Source organism: Natrix helvetica, assembly GCF_964273705.1.
Source record: "Natrix helvetica genome assembly, chromosome: 5".
In the NCBI taxonomy this organism is placed as follows: Eukaryota; Metazoa; Chordata; class Lepidosauria; order Squamata; family Natricidae; genus Natrix; species Natrix helvetica.
The window spans coordinates 102,301,975-102,328,256 of NC_138551.1; the positions used below are offsets into that span (position 1 = coordinate 102,301,975).

A 26,282-nucleotide genomic window follows, 5' to 3' on the forward strand; every position below is an offset into this window, starting at 1 on the left:
GGCAGTGCTCATCTCCGTTTCAAAGCCAAAGAGCCAGTGTTGTCCAAAGACGTCTCTGTGGTCATGTGGCCAGCATGACTAAACACCAAAGGCTCATGAAACGCTGTTACCTTCCCACGAAAGGTAGTCCCTATTTTTGTACTTGCATTTTTACATGCTTTTAAACTGCTAGGTTGGCAGAAGCTGGGAGAAGTAACGGGAGTTCACTCCGTTATGCAGCGCTAGGGATTCGAACCGCCAACCTTTCTGATCAACAAGCTCAGCGTCTTAACTGAGTCAAAGTACTGTACAATGACAGTATGTCCTTGGCCTGCTAAAGGGAGGGATGGAAAAGAAAGAAAGAAGAAAGAAAGAAAGAAAGAAAGAAAGAAAGAAAGAAAGAAAGAAAGAAAGAGTTTGTTTCAAAAGCATGCTGGCTCCTGATATTAGCAGAGTTATTTCCAAAACATTTGTAGACTTGCTGGTTGACAATCTGTTCCAAAAGAGACTTTAGCTTAAGTTCAAAGCCATGGAGGAGGCAGTAGAGAACTGAATTAAATATGCTGCTTTAGACAAAAATGCAAGATAAATCCCCCCCACTACAAAAACCCTATTTAAATCAAGAAAATGTAGACAATGTGTCCAACTGCAGGAAAAGTCATATTTTAATGATTAAAATGGCATATCATAGATCACTTCATTCCTACACAAGCTCCTTTTTCACTTTTGCTCTCTAAGGACCAAAAGTTCTCAAGTGGGAAAAAACCAAAAGTGGAATTTCCTGCTTTAAAAAAAAAAAACAGCTGGAAATTCACTTCACAGTATATCAAATTTTGTATTCTCTGTTACAACTTACATGAATTTAATCCTTACAGCATCTGTTACTTGGTGAGCTTTGATACAGATAATCAAATAGAAACAACTCAAGAGAAAATCTAAATGAATGTAAATAATTCAAACTTTTTCAAACACAGTGCATATCAATGCATAGGCATCAGATGGAAAAGGTATCCTTAACATTTTGAAATCGTATCAATGTGTAAAATTATGTTTAGACCTTACACCAGATAAATAATACTCTCTATGATCCCTGGAGTATTGGTTGCTAATGTAACAACATTGATAAAAAGAACATTTTGCGGTATCAAAATATAAAACACATTTCTATTCAAATGGAAAAGTGGCTTTTATAGTCATTACATATAGGATCTTGTAATGTTTCCAAATAATATCTTGGATAAGTATAAAATTAAGCCAGGCTTCTCCTAAACACAAATCCAAACGAACAGATGCTCAGATATGAAAATCCTATAAAAGTAGCCCGATCCTTCTCATATTATCACATTCCCTAGGAAATGTGTGCACAAAGGTTTTCTTATTATCAACAACTGGTTCTGCCTACTGCTGTGTTCCTTTTACCAAACTCACCAGGATTACTCACACAGTGCATTCTCTTAAAACCGTTTTGTTGCTTTATTTGACTCTCATTTGCTAAGCCTCTTTGGAAGCACGGCAAGAAAATCAAATGCCCTATTCTTAAAATTATTCTTTTAGAGTTCTAAACCTTAAAATATCGAAATTAGACAACTAGACACAAGGACAGGATTTCCCCCCATGCTATAACTCTCCTAAACAACTAATTCCCACAACACTGTCAAACAATCTAAAAAGGCAGTATTACCATCATTATTCTCACCTTCCCTGTTACCTACTGTGTTTCCCCCAAAATAAGACAGGGTCTTATTTTCTTTTGACCCCCGAAATAAGCACTTGGCCTTATTTTGGGGGAGGTCTTATTATTTTTGAGGTGCAGGAGGCGGCGAGTGTGGTCACCTCATGGCTGCTGCTGTGTTGCAATATTTTTTGGGGGAAGGCTTATTTTAGCGCATGCGCTCGAAAGTCTGATTGGGGTTATTATCCGGGGAGGTCTAATTTGCAAGAAAACAGGATATCTCCTTATCGTCTTATGGCTATAACTTGTTACTTGTACTTTATGATTTAAATTGTTTAATTAGTATCTTAGTATGATTTATGTTGATTGCTTATTTAGTATCCGTGACTATCACTAAATATTGTATCTAATGTTTTATGATGAATGTATTTTACAATGACTATGTTAATGATCTATCACTGTTGTTGTATGTACATTGAGAGCTTGAGCACCGGAAACAAATTCTTTGTGTCTAATCACACTTGGTTAGTTAGCTAGTTAGTTAACTTTATTGTCATTGCACCTCGTACAACGAAATTAAATGCCATCTTCAGTATACATTATAACTATACAAATAAAACACAAACACACATCCTTCACATTCTATGCAATTGAATTGAAAACTCCTGATATTGCATTTATATTGCACTATACAGTAGAATTCAGTATAGTTACTGCTTTCGGATAGAAGCTATTTTTCAGCCTATTTGTCCCTGTTTTTGTTATCCTGTACCGTCTGCTAGATGGTAATAGTTCAAAAAAAGGGTGCCCATGATGAGATGGATATTTAAGAACATTTTGAACATGCTTAAGGCAGCAGGAGCCATAAAGCTCTTCCAAAGAAGGGAGAGGGCAACCAATGATCCTCTGGGTAATGACATTGACTCTCTGGCGAGCTGTCCTATCTGCCATTGTGCAATTGGCAAACCATACACAGGTGCAGTAAGTTAAAATACTCTCTATAGTGCAGCAAAGAGGTAGTATTCAGCAGGTTCTGACTTGTTCTGGAGAACTGGTAGTGGAAATTTGAATAGTTTGGAGAACCGGTAAATACCACTTCTGATTAGCCCTGCCCCCATCTATTCTCTGCTTCCCGAGTCCCAGCTGATCAGGAGGAAATGGGGATTTTACAGTAACCTTCCCCTGGAGTGGGGGGGGGGGATGGAGATTTTACAGTATCCTTCCCCTGCCACGGCCACCAAGCCACGCCCACAGAACCAGTAGTAACCAATTTCGAATCCCACCACTGGTGCAGCGGTAAAAGGTCACCAGCAGTGGTGAATAAAGAATTAGCAAATAAATAATTCCATTCCATTCCATTCTATTAAATTTATGTTTTTAAAAAGCATGTACCTGTAGCCATGATAGTGTTATCCTTCCCTTGAGTAAACACCACCACGCGCTGTCTTTTCGGATTTGCTTTTTTCAGTGCCTGAGTCTTTCGGGCAATCTCTTCAATGTCCTCCGTCTTGGAAGAGCAAAAGAAAAAAGAAGAAGAATCTTGAAAGCAGCAGCATGATTTATCAAAGACAAATCATAAACTTTTCAACAAATTGCAGAGGGGTTAATTTTAGTTGAACATCAATGTGGAACACTGATGTCAGAATGAAATCACAGCTTGACAAGCTACTTTGATTAGAGCAAATTAGTTTCTCCACGACTGAAATAATGTCAGGGTTCCAAATAGCATCCAAAATTAAATCAGAGTCCAAGGCAAAGTATTGCTCAAAGTTCCAATTTATTAAGACAGTCATGTTGGCACATCTGGGAAAATCCAAATCTGAAAGCTTCCTGGTTTTCCCCACCCAGTTGAAAGTTCAAGATCTTGCCCCCACACCCACAAGTCAATCACATGGTTCAATCTTCCACTGCCAAGCTGGCAGTTCCACTCATCCAGTTCTGGTCAGGTGCAGAGGTGCAAAGAGAAAGGATGACCTTAGATTCTAGAAAGGAATTTTATTTTGACAACATCATATTCTACTCCTTACTATTCCCCCTCCCAATTCCCCACTAATGAAACAGCATAGTATAATAGAATATTAGTGTGGCAGGCCAAAGATCCCAAAAGGAACCAGCCGCAGGCCTGACAAACCAAAGAAGGGGATGAGGAGAAATAGACTGTTGGCCAGTTATTTTTTATTTACTGTGTTTTTCGGAATAGAAGACGCTCCGAAGTATAAGACGCTCCTAGCTTTTGGAATTTGCCTCCTTGCAGCAAACAACATGTTTCAGTTTCAATTTCAGCAAAGCCTGATTAGCACAAGCAGCTGATTGTCGATTGGATTGGCCTCCCGATGATCAGCTGTTTCAGGCTGCAGGGGTTGCCATAGCCTATTGCTGCCTCTGTCCCCTTGGCCCTCTTTAGCAGATTCCCAAGATGTGAAGGAATTCAGACTTGGTCTTGGGTATGAGCCAGCCATTAAGGGGAGAGTTCTCACAAAATATTAACTCAATCTTGGAAAACAGGAAACAATGAGAACAGAACCACCTTGATCCAACCTATACCAACAAGATCAAAATCTGCCCCAAACCAAGTCAAAGGAAAGTTCTTTTTAGGCTCTTTCCTCCTCATATTTCCCTTCCTCCTATAGGAAGAATTTGAAGAGACCTCCAAATATGATGAATCAGCCGCCTCACCATTGCTGGAGCGACTCTTACTATCTGTCCCAACCTTTCCATTATCTAACAGCATGACCCAGAAGAGGATAATTCCATGGCTTCAGCAATTTCTCTACATCTCAGGAGACAAAGAGGCTTCAAAAAAGCCCCCCCCCCCCAAAAAAAAACCTCTCTTCAAGAGCCAGAGGCATAGGGGTCTCTGTAGGGACAGGGTCCATATCCCTCTCTTTATCCTTCTTTTTCTGGTTTATAGATCACTAAACCAATCTTAAGTGGCTAATGTTCCATGTAGTGAATGTAATTCTTCTTAAAGATCTTCCGTGGCCACAGACTGATACTATCAGAGTAGTTCTTATAGAGAGAGCTAACTCAACCTTCTTGTACATAATTCTCCAAGGAAATGGATTCTATCCAGGAACCCAGAATTGCTGAAGGGTCATCCACTATCTGTAAATACCAGTCAACTCCACTTCTTGGGAGTCCTCAGACAAACATCATTAAGGACAAAGCTATCTGCCCTCCTTATCTTACTTGAAGAATTTGGAAGTGGTCTTTTCTCATAGCAAAATCCTGAATTCAATTTACAGGTTGATCCCCCCCCCCCTCCAACTTCTTTCCTTATGACTGCATTACCCAAATTATACGGAAATGCTGAATTAATAGAGTGCTCCATACAATACAACAAATTATCCCTCCTTTTAAAAAATGTTATGCTAAACAAAACTCTACTAAATTCTTCGGGTTCCATTATGTATATAAAGGCTATTTAAGCCACATTGATCTGCACTGGAAAACAAAAATATCCTCATACGTTTCTCTCTGGATATCTTACTTTCAAAAGTCCCTTTTAGTCCCAATGATGCTCTCCCTGCATCTTATTATTCTCTGATTTTGTTATTCTTTTTAATCTAAAAATCTGCATCTTTTTTGCTCAACATCTCCTTCCAAATGGCATGTTGCAGCAGATTACATTTTTCAAAATAACGAAGAAGGTTTTTTTTGCACATTAAAAGAAAGTTCTTGCTTAGAAAATTCCCACATTGTGGAAAAATAGCTAGCCACAGGACCTTTTATAAAATCTTCAAGAACATTAGGAAAGATAACTTCCTGATTCATGCTGAAATTGTTTTGCTCCAAAAAATACTTCCAGGATGGATTCCCCATACAATTTGAGGACTTCTATTTAAATATAAAACATTTAGTCTTTCAGTTAAGAAAAACAGTTCTCATCTTATAAAGAATAAGGTAAAGGTAAAGGTTCCCCTTGCACATATTTGCACATAAGGGAAAGGTGTAAGCATGATTTTGTCATTCTGTGCGAATTTAAATCAGACTTGTTCCACATTCCTTTACTCAAGGGAAAAATGAAAATATACACCACCTGCGCTTTTCTTTGATTAAATTATGTTAATGCTAAGCTAGGTTATACAAAATCTAATTGCAGAAAATAAAGTTTTCCCCGTAGCACTGGTTTCATAGAAGTGTCCATCCCAATTCAGAACAGACCTCGAAATGACAAAGCCAACACATATGGTACAGAGGAGCATGTTTTGGTGTTATCTTGAAGCGATCTAAATTGGGGACACACACATACTGGCCAGATGTTCCTCCCTAACCTCTCCTTTGTACTTAAACACGCACAGAGGAAAGGCACAGACTGGGCTTATGGGTCTCCCAGCTGTTGAGGCCTGATTGATGCAGAAGGGAGCTTACGAACAACCCCTTTGAGAAAGGAGTAAAGCAAACAAATCTAAACAGGGTGTCGTTGCATTTACACCAGACCGTAAAAATCTAAAAGAAATTGGTTGTTATGTGATTGTTGTTTGGGGGCAGCCTCCCGTCCTATAATTACTGATTCCTCAGATCAAATTGTTTGGATGTAGCACCCACCCACATCTCTGGAAATGGAGACCCTTTCACAAGGAGGCAGTTGACAGGCTGAACAAAAGATGGGAGCTTGTGTGTGTGTGTGTGTGTGTGTGTGTGTGTGTATGTGAAGAGGCGGACCCAGATGGAGGGTGGGGGAACAGCCCCTGGACAGGTTAACAAAAGAACAGCCTACTCTCCTGAGAGGCTGTGGGACTCCTGCTAATCAGCGGTTAACAATTCAGCACGCAAAAGTCATTTGCATCGGGATAATCGGTGTTCAGTACAGGTCCAGGTTATTCAAAATGGCATTCTAGTTCCCGAATTCTGCCTTGCTGGGCCCTGGCTTTTTCGCGGAGGATCTTTAGTGTAATTCAGCTAATGAGGTGGCTTTTTAGCGGAACCGGCTGGCAGGTTCCGTATCTGCAGAGGCAGCTTGAAGCTGCGCCCAACCTCTCAGCTTCCCGAGAGGCTTTTCAAAATTCAATAAATAACATCTGTAGGCGATGTTGGGTGCAGACCTCGCAGAGTGCGTCATAACACTGAGCTGGCAGAACAAAGAAACCATGACGACTGCCAAGTCTCTATGGCAACCGCAGCGAAGCTTGGAGAGGATAATAGCACATCAATCACTGTCCAAAAGAACTTCATTATCAGCAATGGGGGAAAAAAAACCCTTTAGAATCTGTTTAGTGTGTAATGTAGGCTTACTCACCTCAAGGCCTTGCTCTCGAGCAAAAGAGGCAGCTTCCTGAAATAATAACAATAATAATAATTAAAAAGCAGCAGTTAATTATAAAGTGCTAGATAATAAAGAAATAATGTATTTAGAAGGTGCTTCAGGCAATCCCCTTTTTACAGAGTTATCTTAGTCTACAAGTAAAGGTTTCCCTCATACGTATATGCTAGTCGTTCCTGACTCTAGGGGGTGGTGCTCATCTCTGTTTCAAAGCTGAAGAGCCAGCGCTGTCCAAAGATGACTCTGTGGTCATGTGGTCGGCATGACTCAACGCCGAAGGCGCACAGGATGCTGTTACCTTCCCACCAAAGGTGGTTCCTATTTTTCTACTTGCATTTTTTACGTGCTTTCAAACTGGTAGGTTGGCAGAAGCTGGGACAAGTTACGGGAGCTTACTCCGTTAGGGATTTGAGCCACCGAACTGTCGACCTTTCTGATCAACAAGTTCAGCCTCTTAGTCTGGTCACATGCAAACCCTTCAGTCACTTGCATTGAAATGACTCCTGGGTGTGACAGCAAGGACACGTCAATGCTTTTCACACATAATGGAAATAAAATGCAGGGTTTCCCCTTCATGGGTAACGTCAGGATGGACAAAGAGAATTAACATGGTCATCATGGCTAATCACGGCAATGTTTCCAGCAACTGTAGCTGGGAATTTGCCTTAGATGCAACCCAAAGTGGCAACTGTGGCTCAAATCAACTCTACTTTACCCACTTTAGAGTGACAATCTGATCTTGTATTGTCAGTACGGTAGGAATTTGGCTGACAGCAGCCACGTTGGGCGAATGACCGTGTGATGACAGCACAAATCAAGGAAGATGACCTTACATGTCCAAATATTTGTCGCTGTGATCTAGGACAATGTGTCCCTGCTCAAGGCTTCACAGTCATATTGCAGAGAAAAATACCCGCTGTCGAGTTACAGATAAAGCCATACATGGGAAAGTGCTTTTGTTGGATAGTGAAACACCCAACAGCGATGGCAGGAGCAACAAATTTAGCAACTTTCCTAGAGATGCTTAGAGTGCTATGTTTAAATATCTCAAGATATTCTCCTGAATGGAAGCTGCTGCCTTGGGATGTCCTTCAGGGCATAGGAATCCCCAGATTGTCAAGTCAAAAAGGCCACACAGGTGCCGGCAATCAAAACATTGTGATGTGGTTTCCAGAGGAAGAAAATAAACGTGAAAGCTTCAACACAGATTGTCTCTGTACACCAGGGGTGTCAAACTCGATTTCGATTGAGGGCAGCATCAGGGTTATGTTTGACCTTGGAGGGCCAAGGTGGAGTGGGGTGGTGGGTGTGGTCATGGTGGGCGTGGCTGGGGTAGGCATGGTCATGGTGGGTGTTTGACACAGGCTCAAGATGTGCTTTTTTCCTTCTCTTCTTCCTTTCCACACTACTCCCCAGCCTCCAGAAGCACTCTGCGGGCCAAAAACGGGTCACAGAGACACCCCGCGAGGCCCCTGTGTGGCCCATTTTTGGCCTCCCCGGCCTCCAGCAACACTGTGCTGGCCAAAAGCAGGCCGCATGGAGGCCCCGCAACGCCCCTGCGCAGCCCATTTATGGCTGGCAGAGTGCTGTTGGGAGGCCGAAAACAGGCCCCGTAGGGGTTACCCGTGGTCTGTTTTGGCCAACAGAGGCACCACAGGCCGGTTCTTTGGTATTTCCAGTCCGGCCCCACGGGCCAGATTTAAGCACCCCGTGGGGCAGATTCGGCCCACAAGTTTTGAGTTTGACACCCGTGCTGTACACAAATGTTTTGCCTCAGATGCAAATGCATATGAGTCCCCCACCCTCTAGAAATACCAGCAGTCCAAAATCTCACTGTGACCAGCGATGATTAGAAGGAGCCCATCCAACCAACCAAGGATGACTACTCCATTCTCCACAGGTTGAGAAAGCAAGTTTCTCTTGTTTCAAAATTTTAAAAAAAGATTTTAAAAACTAGGGAAATGTAGAAGAAGAAAGAGAAAAGGATGTTATAAAAGAGCAAAAGTGAAAGATAACAACAAGAACAACAAAGAAGAAAAATATCTAAAGAAGCAACTTCTGGTTATGAAAACAGGTCTCTTGACCCACAAATTAGAGAACTATAAGTAGCTCCTCTCAGCTACAGCCACTGTAACAAGTAATTAGGGTTGATGGGAATTGATCAAAGAGCTAATCAATGGACCAAAGAAGTATATTCAGTGTATGCAGGATATTGATATTTTTCCTGCATAATCCCCATTTAATGAAATAAATAGCTTTAGGCAAAATAATTGTTTTCTCTCATCATCCCTCATGGTATACAAGGAGTGTATAATGTGCACTGTAGAAATAGTATGTAGAGAGCGAGCAATGCTGAACTGCTTTCTGTCATGTAGAGATTCTCTGTTAGCCAGGTCATGGTTGTTCCAAAGATGCTTTTTTCAGGAGGCAACTGGACTTTCTTGTTTATTTTTTTGAAGACGTTTTGCTTCTCATCCAAGAAACTTCTTCAGCTCTAACACTATCCTATCAGAAGCAGTTAGAATGCAGTACTGCAGGCTACTTCTGCTGACTGCCGGCAGTTTGGCAGTTGAAATCTCACCAGGCTCAAGGTTGAGGCATCCTTCCATCCTTCCGAGGTGGGTAAAATGAGGACCCAGATTGTTGGGGGCAAGAGGCTGACTTGGTAAACCGCTTAGCGAGGCTGTAAAGCACTTTAAAGTGATATATAAGGCAGAGGTGGTATTCAGCAGGCTCTGACCAGTTCTGGAGAACTGGCAGTGGAAATTTTGAGTAGTTCAGAGAACCAGTAAATACCACCTTTGACTGGCCCCGCCCTCATCTATTCTCTGCTTCCTGAGCCCCAGCTGATCAGGAGGAAATGGGGATTTTGCAGTTTCCTTTCCCTGCCACGCCCACCAAGCCACGCCACGTCCACAGAACTGGTAGTAAAAAAATTTGAATCCCACCACTGGTCTATTGCTATTATTGCTATTTGAGACTGTTTTCTGTCACGTTAACATGTACTTTCGTATCTTTACAGAAAATGCCAATTAATTAAACCAATTAATGAAAGAGGATCTGGTTTTCTGAATCTGATGTTATATCATCATACTTATCTACTGTCAAATATGAAATACAGGAAGCCAACAATTGGTGTTTGTTTTCTGATTTGGGTAACTTCGGCTTATGCATATACAGGTAGTCCTCAGTGACTTTCAAAATTACAACCGACCTACCTTGGGGCTACTTACAAGCTGAATTCAAAGTTCTGTGGGTTGCCCCCACCCCCCCCAGTCACATGACTGAATCTCAGGGGCTCAGCAACAATGCTGCAGTCACTTAACTATAGTTTCAGGGCAGTTTTGCTGAAAACTGCCCATTTTTTGGTTTACGGTAAAACCGCACCCATAGCCAATCATAGGTTTACTTTAGGACTATGGCTTTTGCTAAACAACTGCAGTATTTGATTAGCCACCACAAAAAAAAAAGAAAGAAAGAAAGAAAGTAAGTAAAAGTTTTACAACCACGATGGGCAGCCTGCATTACAGCTGTTAAATCAAGCACTTTGGAAGAGCAGTATTAGGATCTAAATATTTTAAAGCTCTGATATCTTTGGGAATAATTCTGTCAGTTAGAAAGTTATTGTATGCAATGTCTAATTTTTTTTTAAAAAACCAGCCCTTTTCCCCATGCCAAATTGACAATGGGGAAACCCAACTTTGAAAGTGAAGGGGGGGGGGGGATGACAATATGGAAAAACGGGATGAATAGTGAGGTATAGATATTGGGCAAGCTGACTGAGGATGAAGATTAATTTTTAAGATGCTCTGTGTTAAAAGGTAAATAGCATTTATCCGGTACAACCTGATGGAAATATTTACAATTACAACATTTGTTAACAACATTGGACCATCAGAAATTTTCAACTTCTGCAACACCCGATATATTATAACAACTTGTTAAATCCTTTAAAATGAAAAAAAAAACCACCATTAGTTTTTATAGATACTTGTTGCAATAAATCAATTTGATATGCAAATATTAAGCATTGAGTGGAATTAAAAAATGGAGAAAATGGTGGATTATATAAATATGATTATCTTATCGGTTCTCCACGGTCTCAGCAGCTGCTTCTAGGGGAGCCCACAATCATCTAGAAGAGATTTTCTGGTATGAAGAACTATGCTGGTTGGTCTGTTGGAATTACGCTCATAAATTTAGCAGAAATTCACTAACAAGGCATTAAAATCTCTGCATTTTCAAAAATGGAGGATCATCCAAATACTTATTTAGTTTTATCATTCTGAAAAAGAATCTATAATAATGCCATAGATGGCAAGCATTACATACATAAGGGCCATGAAATATTCTGGGCCTCTTTTTCCCTTCAAACATGGAATTTTCTTTCAGTGGGGGCGATATATATTTTATGACTATCCTATTTATTTATTACATCAATGTCTATATATCACTGATTCAAAACACTAATATTTTTGTGTTCTGTGCAGTATTGAAGACTCTGAAAACATGATGTGAAGGCTATTTGGCCTTGATTTCTCTTCCATTATGGATTTCTCAGATGAAGAAAAAGAATCTAATGCAGGGATGGGCAACTATGGCCCACCTTTATGATATGTGGACTTCAATTGCCAGAATTCCTGAGCCACCATGGAGGACATAGTTGCCCTCTCTTGATCTAAAGGGTAGACAGCCTTCTATGGAAGAGAAATCTGACAACTAGAGTCCTTACTACAACTGTTGAGCAGTTTCCTGTTAATAAACACTTCTCTCTCTTTCTGAAGGGAACACAGTATTAAAAGGCATCAGTGGAGGGTCAAGACCAAGAAACAGATGATAGACAGCTGAAGAGAATATCTCAGACAAGTTTTTTGTGGATTCTGGAAAAGAGGATAAGCCAACTTTTTTCTTTCTCCTTCTTGACCAAGAAGGAACCAACCAGAACAGGAGTGAAACTGTACGTGTGTATGTCTAGGAAGATTCTCAATTATCCAGGTCATGGTTGTCCCAAAGGTGTGGAAAAGGCAGCTGAACTTTCTTGGGTTTTCTTTAAAAAACAAACAAACTTCTTAACCAAGAGGCTTCTTCAGTTCTCAAATGAGGAAGTTTCTTGGGTGAGAAATGAAATGTTTTCAAAGAAAAAAAACCAAGAAATTCCACGTTTCTTTTGGAAAGCACCAAAGGTGGCATTCAGTGGAAATCGTGGGTGGGACTCCCCACCCATCCTGGCTCTATGCCGTCCTATTTAGGTACATTTTTTAGGCTGGGCGCATGTGTGGAATGTGCGCGCGAGCAAAGTGCATGCAGGGAAGGCCAGGTGTATGCAGGGAAGGTCGGGTGCATGCACCCGCTTTGCACATGCGGGGCAAATCAGTGGTAACGAAATGTGCAACCCACCATTGGAAAGCACCTTTGGGTGGGTGTGCGTGCGTGTGCGTGCGTGTGTGTAGGCTCTTTCATGAGTCTGAATTCTGTTTGGACTATACTTTCTTATGCTCCAAGATCATTTTCAATTTTCTGCATATATTTAATTTTTATCCCACCTTTATTATTTTATAAATAACTCAAGGGTTTCAAATATACATAATACGCCTCCATTCTCCTGTTTTCCCCACAACATCAAAACTGTAAAGTGAGTTGGGCTGAGAGAGAGCGACTGGCCCAAAGTTATCCATCCAGCTTTTGTGCCTAAGGCAGGATCTACACAATATCTATGTAGTTCTGGACCTTGGATAAATTTCCAAATATCTTATATACTGCCGCTGAAATATATTTGTCCTTTGAAGTGAGTATTGATTCTTGACTGTTATTTCCTCACTCTTGTTCTATCTGGCATAATTTCTGGGCTGAAACATGAATTTGTAGGTAATTAACCAGAGCATCATTTAATAATATACTGTTTATATACATTTAATAATAATAGTATCTGTCTGATTTCCCTACGTAAAGTACTCAAATAAAGGTGATGACTGAACAAAGTAGAACTTGCTGCTAATGTGCATCAAGCTGTCAGAGGACGAATCAACTCAGAGGCAGTGGTGGCAACTCCAGAAACACCACTAACTCACAAAGGATGTTCAGGAAGCTTCCAGATCTCTTTAGATCCCAGATAAACAGTATCTGCCTCTAATCAAAACATAGCTGGGCATTTTTCAAACCAACTTTCTTCTGACTCATTATTGGACCTTCTCCAACTTCTCAACTGTAGAGGTTGGAATTAAATTCCATCATCAATTCATCAAAGAATTGGAATGAAGATGCAGAAACAGAAGCTTGCTTTCATTATTCCAGCTTCACAAAACTCTGCTTTCCTTGTTTCAAATTTATGTTATCATTGTTTATGTTCCAAGTTAATCTTTGGAACTCCAGATTGACCAACTAATGCATCTGATTTACAATTTGGCTCAAATGTATCTTATTCTTCACGCCATCTTGATTTCAAGACACTGACTACCTACCTGCATCTCAGTGAAATTCTGACCTGCAGTTCTAACCCATACATTGCTTCAAGATAGAATAACTGAACAAGAAAATGAACATTACATTTGCAATTGGCACACTGCTGGAAATGGACCCCTTGACGGATCCAATCTACCATTTTTAAACCATCCCCATAATATCTGTGACCCTACTTGAAAATGGTAAGGCTTCACCAGATAGCACTTAGCAATAGCACTTAAGAGTTATATACCGCTTCACACTGCTTTACAGCCCTCTCTAAGAGGTTTATAGAGTCAGCCTATTACCCCCAACAATCTGGGTCCTCATTTGACCCACCTCGGAAGGATGGAAGGCTGAGTCAACCTTGAGCCCGTGAGATTCGAACTGCTGCTAGCCAGAAGTCAGCAAAAGTAGCCTGCAGTACTGCATTCTAACCACTGCGCCACCACGGCTCTTGTGGTGTTTCCAGCTTTCCTGGCATAACGTCCTTGGCAAAAGTATCTCAGGCCTAAAATCTTCCCCAATTAACAAGGGTTCTGGATTTGGTCAATCTGGTACTACATAGCCCTTTCCTGTATGATTCTGACATATTTTTAAACCAAATGAGGCTTGTACTATATACAGAAGCCTTTGTAAAACTTCTCAGGGTGAGTCAATCCGGAAGGCGCTTCGGAGACAAGGCTGCCTAGTTGATGGCTGCAGGACTAACTTGTGACTTGTCCAATATCTGAACTATAATAAAATGGAAGCTTTAATGTCATTTCCAGGAGGCTCTGGTGCAGGGTGTCAAACTTGATTTCATTGAGGGCCGCATCAGGGTTGTGTTTGATCTCCGGGGACTGTGGTGGGCCTCACCAGATCAACGTCACTCATGTTGGGGGTGCCTGTGGTGGCCCGAGTATTCTGCCAGTGAAAAAGGGCTCCCGAGCTCCATTTTTGGCTGCCGCAGCCTCCTCCAACCCTCTGCCAGCGAAGATTTTCACTGGCAGAGGATTGTAGGAGGCCATGGCAGCCAAAAATGGAGCTCAGGAGCCTGTTTTCGCTGGCAGAAACACCATGGGCTGGTCCTTCACTGTTTCCAGGGCAGCCTGGTGGGCCAGATCTAAGTACCCCATGGGTCAGATTTGGCCCCCTGGCCTTCAGTTTCACACCCCTGCTCTGGTGGATAACTTCATAAACTTCAGGTTCTGCATCAGAGGTGGGTTGCTGCCGGTTTGGCTAAACCGGTAGTGGAAGTCAGGCCTGGGTTACAGAACCGGCAGAGACTCAAGCCTGCCATGCCCCCGAACCAGTTTCCTCACCGCCACCATTTTGGATTTCAGTGACTGCACGTGCACAGTTCACTGTCAATTTACATTGAAAAGTGCACCTGTGCACCTGACGTGCTCAAGTTGCAAATCGGTAGTAAAACCGGCAGCAACCCACCCCTGTTCTGCATGCGCTCATTTGCTTCTGCCTTGCAATCACCATCTGGAGCACTGGGATTTGATGCCCTGAATGAATACAGGATTAAAATCCAGCACTCGTAATTTCCACTGCTCCTCCTGAAAGAACTAATGCATTGGGATGGAGTTGGTCTTCATCTTACACTCAGGAAAAAAAAACCACACACACATTAAAGACAAAAATGTTGGGAAAAAGTCTAATACATGAACAGAAAAATATATTAAGGGGCCTAAAATGTTATTTTTCCCCCTCTAGTCCTGTCCAGCATCACTGAAAAGGGCTCAAGACAATACAGGAGAATTTTTTATAATTATCAAGATTATGTACTCTCTTTATTGTTAATCGACTGGGGAGTGTTATTAAGAGACACAGACTGAGCAACATAATCGAGGATATTACCCCTAGTATCACTTTCAAGTTAACACACCATGAAAAATCATTAAAAGAGGTTTAGAAACTCTTTATCTGTGCTTTTGTTATGCAGCTAGAAGAGGTGTGGCAGTTCTAATTACTTGCTTAGGACTCTTTGGGAAGATTTATAATGGCTACAAGCTTATTAGGTGCTGCAAAAGTAACTTAGGGTCTGCCTAGTCACGCAAAAACGATAGATCTCATTTTTAATTGATTTCCTTGATAAGATCGTTTAATACCAGAACTGTCACTGTCGGAGAAGATTTAAATGAAGTGTTCAGTTCTAAATAAGGCAGATTTAAAAAAAAAAAACAATCAGGAGGCCAAAAAACCATGTGGCACAGAACAGCGCTCTTACTGTACATAAACATGGTCTACTAGAGATACCTTAAATCCAAGCATACAAAAATTGATTTGAATTGATCTACTTAAAATACACTGTCTTGAAAAATAGGAGACGGTTTCTCTTTCAGACCAATTGTTTTTTCTGATCACACACCAGTTACTCTGCTTTTTAAAACAAATTCTAATCCAGGCACGGTCTGACAGATTAAGTGGTCCAATACTTGGATTAAGATTAATTAATATTAATTAAAGCCAGTGAAGATGTTGTGTTGCCAATACTTTGGGAAGAATTTTAATGAGGAAAGCATTGATCCCTCCCACTTTGGCAGAAGACTGTACCTGGTCTGGGAAGCTAAGCAGAGTGAAGTCTGGTTAGTTGTTGCATAGGTGGCTTTTCTGAAAGCCTACCGGTATTGTTAACAAGTCAAGGTAACAAACATCACAGCGGAAGACAGTCGTAAGGCATAGCCATGTTGTTAGTGTCATAATGTCAGACCTACCCTCTTCAGCTTTTTGCTTTGCTGGCATCCTGCCATAAAATGCCAGGGGGAAGGGGGTGGGGATAGGAATATAGAGTAGTTAAGATGGGTCTGGGAATAGGAAGACAAATGGCAAGGGGGGGGGGGGAGATACTCCCCACCAAAATCAGAGGTGCCAGGATCAGATCAAACTGGCTTTCAAGGCAATGGTGAAATTCAATTTTTTTTACTACCGGTTCTGTGGGCATGGCTTGGTGGGCATGGCAGGGCAAGGATACTGCAAAATCTCCATTCCCACCCCACTCCAGGGGAAGGATACTGCAAAATCCCCATTCCTCCCCACTCCTGGGGGAAGGATATTGCAAAATCTCCATTTCCACCCCACTCCAGGGGAAAGATACTGCAAAATCCCCATTCCTCCCCACTCCTAGGGGAAGGATATTGCAAAATCTCCATTTCCACCCCACTCCAGGGGAAGGATACTGCAAAAATCCCCATTCCTCCCCACTCCTGGGGGAAGGATATTGCAAAATCTCCATTTCCACCCCACTCCAGGGGGAAAGATACTGCAAAAAATCCCCATTCCTCCCCACTCCTGGGGGAAGGATATTGCAAAATCTCCATTTCCACTCCACTCCAGGGGGAAAGATACTGCAAAATCCCCATTTCCACTCCACTCCAGGGGGAAAGATACTGCAAAATCCCCATTCCTCCCCACTCCTGGGGGAAGGATATTGCAAAATCTCAATTTCCACCCCACTCCAGGGGAAGGATACTGCAAAAATCTCCATTCCCTCCTCACTCCTGGGGGAAGGATATTGCAAAATTTCCATTCCCACACCGCCAGAGGTGGTATTTGCCAGTTCTCCGAACTACTCAAAATTTCTGCTACCAGTTCTCCAGAACTTGCTGAATTTCACCTCTGCTTCAAGGGCACCCAGCCTGGGAACAGAACCACCACACAGTTCCCAAAACATCTGGCTGGCCTGCTACTGGACACTGATTGACTGGTCAAGGGGGTGGAGGGCCAGGGAACGGGGAAAAATGTAAACTTTGTTAGGGAATACTCAGATCTATCCTTTCTTTCCCTGCAACCACTTAACCTTAGTAAAAGAACCTATCACTTCAACCAAATGAAGTTGAGGGTCTTTCTTTCCTAAAGACCTGAACTGAGGCAGGCCTGACATATAGAATCATACAGCTGGAAGGGACTTCAGAAGTCTTCTAGTCCACCTCTTGCCAAAGACAGGAGCCGTTACTCTATTCTGGACAAACGGCTGTCTGATCTTTTCTTGAAAAAATCCAGAAATGCAGTATTCACAACTTTGGCAGGGTGGGATTTGGAGGTTCTCCGAACTGGCCATAATGTTAGCTACGGCTTCTCCCGAACCCGGGTGAACCCATAGCAGCTCACCACTAGTACTATCAGTTCTTGTGATCTTGATGCTATCCCTCTTTTGATGCAGTCCAGGACTGTATTGGCTTTTTCAGCAGCTATAGCACACTGCTGGCTCATACTTAAATGGTGGTCCAACAAGACACCTACTTCCCCTCTCCTAGATACTACTGCCATGACTGGCTGGGGAATTCTTGAAGTCTGCACATCTTACAGTTGACAAAGTTGAGAAACATTGCTATAAAGCAATCCCAAAATTGTTTCCCTGCAAAAAGATTTTAAAAAGACATAATTTCTCTGGTGTCTAATTTACGAAGATCTCATTGTTTTAAATATATTAGCACTATCGGGGCTTTTTTCCGCTTGCTCTATTTTGGAAAATTCCTCTTTTTTTTAAACAATCCTTTCTAATTTCCTTTCTGTGGGATTTAGTCAATTTAACAATGCTTTTATTACTCCAACACTGAAGGTGCCCTTATTACACCAACATTATTCAGTTGCTTCCCTGGGGAAGCTGAAATGGCATGATCTTAAAAATTACCGCACATGCATTCAGTTTTATATTTTGATATTTCTGATAGGGCTTTTAAAACATATGCACTTCCTTCTCAATTACAAAAGAGGAAAGATTTCTTGGCAATAAACTCGGCTTCTAGCTATTTCTTTTTAGGTCTGTCTGTAGTCACAAACACAGTGTGCAACTAAATTATTGGTGGAGATTACAGATACTCAATAGCAATCAGTTTGGCCATGTTTCTTAAGATGATTTTTTTAAAAAAAAAAAAAAACCTAATCTGTAGACGTATCATTTAATGTTGGCTAGAGTGCACAGAATAAGCTATGCATGCTCAATTAATTGCTAGCTAGACTTCAGGGAAAAAATGCATTTATATTCATATCTAGCTGTGATGTGATGGCCAGGGAAACTGAAGGGCATAATAGCTCACTTTAATGGTGGTGCAGATTGCACTCTTTTCGGATACATTCACACAACTGGGAAAAAAGGGATTTTATTGGAAGAAGAATCATTTAGAGGAGTCTGTGCATGTATGCGTGAGTGCATGTGTGTAAGAGAAAAAGTAAGAAATAGCTCACACCAGAATGTCTTAATCACATATACTAGCCATTGTTTTAATGTGCACAAACATCTTCCAAATAACAAACACAGTTAGCTAATAATTTCAGGGAAACTTTTTATGGTTCCTCTCACCAGGATGGCAGAGAGAGACCTTGAAAAGACAGTGTGCTCCCCTTTATCTACGCAGAGAAAAGCATTAAACTAGCGAATTGGAAGATGCTTAGAAAGTTTCTCTTTTGGTTTTGAGATCACATAAAAATGGCAATAAAGATTCTGCCTAACTGACATTAGAGCAACACAGTGACTCAGTGGCTAAGATGCTGAACTTGTCGATCAGAAAGGTCAGCAGTTTGGCAGTTAGAATCCCTAGCGCTGTGTAACAGAGTGAGCTCCCGTTACTTGTCCCAGCTTCTGCCAACCTAGCAGTTCGAAACAATGTAAAAATGCAAGTAGAAAAATAGGAACCACCTTTGGTGGGAAGGCAACAGCGCTCCGTGCGCCCTCGGTGTTTAGTCATGCCAGCCACATGACCATGGAGTCATCTTCAAACAGCGCTGGCTCTTCAGCTTTGAAATGGAGATGAGACCCGCCCCCTAGAATCGGAAATGACTAGCACATACGTGCGAGGGGAACTTTTAACTTTAGCTTTACCTGACATTAAGGGCCTTCCACGGGGCAGGCCAGGACACAGTGTAAAATCCTCCAGGCAAAAATTTCCAGCTGTCTTCAAAATGTCAGAATATACTCAGCACGTGAACACGTACAGACTAAAAAGATGTATGTCTAGGCATGTACATCTGTGCATTCATTGGCATGATTTCATTCTTTCCTCTAGAAAACCTGCCACTAAATTATCTGCAAAAGCTTTTTATAATTAGCTTCATTTAATAAAATATTTAACATGGAATGCTGGAGTCCTATCAGCACTGACACTCTACTCCGAATGAGCAAAATATTCCAGCACTCCAGGGGATCAAAATAATTGCTAAGATATAGAAAACAGTTCAAATACTTTTTGAGTTCCTTCATATTTTTTGGGAAGAGAAGTATATTACATTGTGCCACAATTTATATTTTCTTCATGACTTGGCCAATGATATTAGATCTTAGAAAGAGAAAATGAGATTGTCTCCATTTGTAACATACCAAAGAGGGAACAACACTTTTTTATGTTTGCCAGTTGATCCCTTTTGCCAACAAATAAGCCAAAGCAGCTACATGTTGAGTATAAAGAAAAGATAATGCAGAATATGGACAAACCCATAAGCCTTATATATCCCTTGACAGTGCTGAGGAAACCATTCACAAAACTGTTGGTTTTACAGGCAAAGGAATAAGATGGACATGTCCCCTCTACTTCCCCTCCTCAAAAATAATAGTTTGTATGTATGTATGTATGTATGTATGTATGTATGTATGTATCTATCTATCTATCTATCTATCTATCTATCTATCTATCTATCTATCTATCTATCTATCTATCTATCTATCTATCTATCTATCTATCTATCTATCTATCTACCTACCTACCTACCTACCTACCTACCTACCTACCTACCTACCTACCTACCTACCTAAAAATGGCTGTGTGTATGTGTATGTTCTAGGATAACTCTGAAACGAGCAATTTCAACCAAACTTGGTACACAGATTACTTACTCTCTGGAAACAAATACTGTGGGGGTAAGACACCCCTAATAACCCTTAGGGTGTTTTTTCTGTTAAGATACAGCCTGCTGTGACTTAAAATGGCTTCTACCGTACTGCCTTAAAATGGCTTCTACTGTACAGTGCTTTGGCATTGCCATGGTAACGGCTTCACAGTACTCCACAAAGGGGCTCCCTCTGGTAAGGGGGAAAATCTAACATTAGAAATTGCAGCGACGTTCATGGAAGGAGGGTTGGGATAAATAAATACCTGGGCAGTGCCGGGTTATCAGCTAGTTTATAATAAAATGGAAAAAAATATGCCGACAAGAGGAAAGGTAGATTATTAACTTTAAAAACTGCTAAATGTTGCTGGAGCCATGAAACATACTAGCATCAACACTTTCTTCATTCCAGAGAAATATATTTCATTATTTGTTATCAACCTCTTTCTGTTAGTCTGCCTTATGGATATCCAGATGATAATGTAAGAATACAAATTATCTTTCTGGGAAACCCTGGAAGTACAGAAAGACTCCTATTGCATTGCATCACATATGCACACAGCACATTTATGGCTATTTTTCCAGGTTTCCATGTTCCAAAAACGAAGGTTGTCACAATCAATTATTTTGTGTAGTATAATTACGGTGACCATATTTTAATGGGAAAAAAATGAGAGACAAGATAAAAAAGGGGCAAAACCTGGAAAAGGCTCATCAGATACTTTTGCTTTACAGAGCAAAACCAAAAAACACATTTATAAACACACCTATTCAAATAAAAATATATAAATCGAACAGCATAGGTAAATTTATTTAAGAAAGAGAAATTTAATTTCCGTATATTTCACATAAATATGGAAGAGTGACACTGGGTGGTACTGTTTTTATGGTAAAAGTTAAATGACCGACCAATCAACCAACCAGGGGTGGTCTTCAAAAATTTTAGCAAGGGGTTTTCTGCCAGGTTGTTGGGTGGGCATGGCCTAGTTGGCCTCCTGCACCATGGCTCTGGAGGTTCTTCTCAAGCCACTGTAAGGGCGAAAACGGCCTCCCCAGGCTCTGGGCCCCTTTCTGGCCCCTTTCCAGCCTTCCCGAACTTCTGGTGGGCCCGATTTTTTGTCCTCCCCGAGCCTTCATGTGTGCCCTGCACTTAACCGCATCCGAAATGGGCTGTCTGGGGACTCCTGGGAGGGGCGGGACCAGCCAGGAGTGGGATTTGGGGGTTCTCCGAACTGCACAGAATCTTAGCTAGCTGTTCTCCTGAACCCCTGCGATCCGCCAGCAGCCCATCCCTGTAACCAACCAACTATCAATCTAAAGGACAGTTTGTTAAAATAAAGGACTGTCCTTTATAATAAAGGACATATGGTCACAAAGTATAATGGAACTAGTGGTGTAAGGTAGTCAGAGTGCTTTATATGGACTGGGAAGATCCAGGTTCAAACTATGCTTACAAACTGTCTTGCGCAGCAACCATTCAAAGTTACAATGACATTGAAAAAACAACTTTGCAACCAAGGTGAACATCTACAACTTTCCCAATATCTCCCTTTTTCATGAGTTTGTCATTGCAGTCAGTGTTGCCCTGTTTCTGACCCATCCCCACCCACCCTTCTAACAAAACAGAGAAACTGGAGAGGAAGGGATTATAAATGAGTACATAAGCACACAGTGGGGAATACTCATAGAAAAGAATGGGCTAGGGTCCCAGGGAGCATGAAGTTGGTAGACAAACAGTGGTGCCAGTACATTACTTTCAATATGTATTCTCCATAGCGTGTCTGCTTACTCTCTTGTAATCCCTTCCTCTCCAATGAAAGTACGTTCATTTAGTGACTCTTCAAAGTAACAATGGCACTGAAAAAAGGACTTATGACCATTTTTTCATACGTGATCACTGCAGCATCCCCATAGTCATGGGATCAAAATTCAGGTGCTTGGGCGATTGATTCATGACGGTTGCAAGGGCCTGGAGTCATGCAGTCAATCTTCTTTTGGGCCCTTGTGTCAAACAAAGTCAATGGGGAAGCCACTTAACAACCATGTTAATATCAATAGCACTTAGACTTACATACCGCTTCATAGTGCTTTTACAGCCCTCTCTAAGGTTAGTAACTTAATAACTGATTGATATACGTAGCAACTGTGGCAAAACAGGTTCTAAAATAGGCAAAACTCACTTAATAGCTGTCTCACTTAGCAACAGAAATGTTGGGCTCAATTGTAAATGCAAATAGCAATTCCCTTCTTGCTAATTATCCCAACACTTAGGGTGTCCCTTGCAAAGGCTGGAGGAGTGAGGAAAAGCAAAGCCTAGTCATGGGATTTCTTCTTAATGACTGCTTCATTTAATGACAGAGCTGCTACTTTCAATTGCGGCCACTAAGTAAGGAGTACCTGTACTTGAACATGAACTTCACTGGCTGACTTTGAGTAGTCATTCTTGTTCAGTCCAAAGAACAAGAGGTGGTGGTTGTGGGAATAAAATACATATCAGTAAGCATTACATAATCCTTCCAGAGTACATCATAAAAAGGAAGACTATAAATACAAGTGCATCAAATAAATAATTTTTTGCTCAATTTTTTGACATCATTATAGTTTCTGCTGAAACTTCAAAAAGATTAATTGTCACAGTTGGGATATATAGCAACTGGGATAGTCATATAACTCAACTGTTCTGAAATCTCATAACCGATGAAATTAATAAAACCCATTACAAAAACTGTATTTTTCCTCTAAACCGGACAATCTGAACTTTCTCTCCAGTCTACCTGTCATATTTTTTTCATCTAAAGGTTACTATCAACTTCAAATGTCCCTAGCAACAGGTAACCTTTTAAAAACCAAGGAAAGCATAAAAAAGGAGGTTTTGATGTTTAAATGATACAGCTGAATAAAATAGGAATTATTTAATAAGAATTTAAAATAAAATAACACAATGCTAACAATTAAAAGTAATAAGAATTTTAAAAGTGAGAAAATGGGAAACATAAAAATACAGACTTACAGTTTTAATAAGTAATAAAATTAGGGTTGGATTGAAATGAACTCATTTCAAAAGAACTTTATTAATCATTTCCTTCCATTGTTTCTCCTTTCCTTTAATAGCACATTTAATTTTTGATGAATGGCAATTTATGTGTTTTAGACAGCTTTCCATCAATCATGAAAGCGTATAGTTGCAATAAGATCATTTTCAAATTTTATAATATAGAATTATATCCTGAATGTACAGTGTAATCTGACTCCAGAATAGAATCTTTCATTACAAATAAAGAGAACAAACACAAAATGTCAATCAGTCTATTAACTGTTGTTAAAGCAGTAAAGGCACAGATAGAAAATGTTGACTAGGTATTACATTAAGGCCTATTATTTCTCTTCACATTTAGACAAGCTATTTTAAAAAACGCACAGTAATATTTTCTCTCTTCCTAGGAATGCATTGAAGATCTCTCAGTAAACTTAGCAAGATATTTTAAAATAGGAATTTAATATCTTCTTATCAACGAAGCTCCTTTTAACTGTACCAAATATAGCAATAGCACTTAAGACATATACCGCTTCACAGCCCTCTCTAAGCAATTTATAGAGCCAAACTATTGCCCCCAATAATCTGGATCATCATTTCATTGACCTCAGAAGGATGGAATGCAGAGTCAATAGCAATTGCACTTAGACTTATACTGTGTATCACTTCGCAGTGCTTTATAGCCCTCTCTTAACTGGTTTACAGAGTCAGCATATTTGCCCCCACAATTTTTGTCTTCATTTTACTGACCTCCGAAGGATGGAGGGCAGAGTCAACCTCGAGCCAGTCAGGATCGAACTCCAAATATGCTTTGTTTATTGTTTTATTCTGTGTTTTTTTTAATGGTCATTTGTGCAAATTAGAAATGTCCAATGGAATTTCCAAAACCCTAAATTTTATTTTCGCTCTGATGGAGAAAAACTTTAATTGAATCAAATTGGAAAATAATTTCTTCTCCAATGATGAAGAACAGACAGTGATTATGGACTGTTATTATGAATTAGGTTCCTGTATACAACAGGCTTATAGATGATGTAAAGAAAATAAAAATGTAGCTTAAAAACGAGAAACAGTATAAAGTGGCTTTTAAATATCTATAGTTGATTTACAGCTACAGGATAACTATAATGATTTTTAAAAGGATCAATAAAGTCTCCACTATTTCTTGAACATAATAACCAAACCCAACTGTCATATTCTAGATACCATTACATTTTCAGATGATGGTAGGATTGCTATCACGGCTCTATGAAATAGCTTAAACTTGAATAGCTCAAATCTCAGAAGGGGTTGTGAACACATTTAGTCCTATCCAGTTCTGTCTCTTATTGAACAAGAACTAATTATTTCCTGGAAAAGTTATTTATGGATCTAATGGAGGGTCAGCTATTGATTTATCCATCCTACTTCGGGTAGGGTTAAAAGACATAAAAAAAAATGAGTAGGTCTCAAGCTAACCCCCACATGGTATAAGAACAGCTGAGGAACCCTATGTAGCCATCATTAGAACATGATAAATTTTGCCAAGGATTCATATAGTAATTGGACAAGAGAAGAAATGGTCAATGTTTTGTGTTGGACTATAAGGATCCATCATGTAGGCTTCAAGATATTCACCCTCACCGGGATTTGGACTGCCCAACTGGGAAAGATACTACCAAGCGGCAGCATTAACATGGGTAAAAGACTGGATAGGACTAAAAAAATAGAAGGCTATTAGAGTTGGAAGACCATGGTATGCAAATGGAGTGGCATGCCTTCCTATAGGATGGAAAACACAACGCTCACCAGTACTTTCAGAGGCACCATATAAGACGAGCCCTACTTGATGCATGGATAAGAATCAAACAGCAAAATTACATGGAAATCCCAAACTGGTTATCAACTTTGGAGATGTTTGTACATCTGAACTTTATTAATTTAGGGAAAGTAATTACCTACAAGGACATACTAAATGAAAGAGGTGAATTAAAATCTAGAAAAGAATTATACAAGGAAGGAATGGAACTAGAATGGTGGGCTTATCTACAAATTCAGTCTCGATATGTAAAAGACAAAAAAGAATGGGGCATCAAGAAAGAATCCACAGAATTGGATAAAATTTAATTAGGTGAAGACGAGAAAATGATTAAAAAACGATACCTATACTTATTGGAATACACAATGGCGGAAGAGCAGGTAAAGGAAACTATGCTAGCATGGAGTAGGAATTTTGGTTATAAGATAGATTTGGACAATTGGTAAGACTTATGGGAAAGAAATAGAAAGTTAACCCTAGCCACCTTGTATAAAGAAAACTTATACAAGATGTTCTATAGGTGGCACATCCCACCAGCAAAATTAGCTAAAATTAATAAAAACTTACCGCCATGATGTTGGAAATGCAATGTGCTAGGAACCTTTTACCATATGTGGTGGGAGTGCTCAAAAACTAGTACCTTTTGGCACTAGATAAGGAAGTGGTTGAAAGAGATGTTAAATCAAAGGATAGAGTTGAGGCTAGAACTATTTCTATTAGGGGTTACAAAATAAAAAATATAGCAAAGTGGATTATATTGAATGTTGCATATTTTAACGGCAGCAAGACTGGTCTTCACACAAAACTAGAAAAACAAAGAGATTTCCCTGGAACAAGAAATAATAAAGAAGATACTGACGTGTGCAGAAATGGACAGGCTGACCCTAGAGCTCAAAGACAAGGGTGAGACGGAATACCACAAAATCTGGCACAAATGGTACCGATGGTTAGGATCGAGGGAAAAAGGTCAGGACAGAAAAACATGGACAAGTTAAGAACTGGAAAATATGGTACTAATATTATACGATAGGTAGGAATTGAATATATATATGTACTGATAGTAACTATATAATGAAAGGGATTAGTGGGCAGGTAATTTGATTGACTATCCATGCCTATGTAGCGGATATAAACTGTTATTGCTGTAAGATCAAAAAAACTCTATGGAAATGACTATGCCAGAAATGTCTCATTATGTCCAACGTTTTTAATGTTTACCTAATAAAAACCTTAAAAAAAGATATTCACCCTCACTGGATTTACAATTCCCAGATTTCCCAGTGTGTGG

The 26,282-nt window shown here is 40.3% G+C and overlaps 1 protein-coding gene across 2 annotated transcripts in view; it reads right to left on the reverse strand.

Moving 5' to 3' along the window:
* The window catches only part of ADK (adenosine kinase), a 298,775-nt gene that overhangs the window by 66,136 nt on the left and 206,357 nt on the right, over positions 1–26,282 (reverse strand). For both annotated transcript variants that reach the window (XM_081956528.1, XM_081956529.1), the window contains exons 8-9: positions 6,891–6,926; positions 3,044–3,158 (exon numbers count right to left, since the gene is read on the reverse strand). In XM_081956528.1, coding sequence (XP_081812654.1) covers positions 3,044–3,158; positions 6,891–6,926 — 151 coding nt within the window. The remainder of the gene's footprint in view (positions 1–3,043; positions 3,159–6,890; positions 6,927–26,282) is intronic.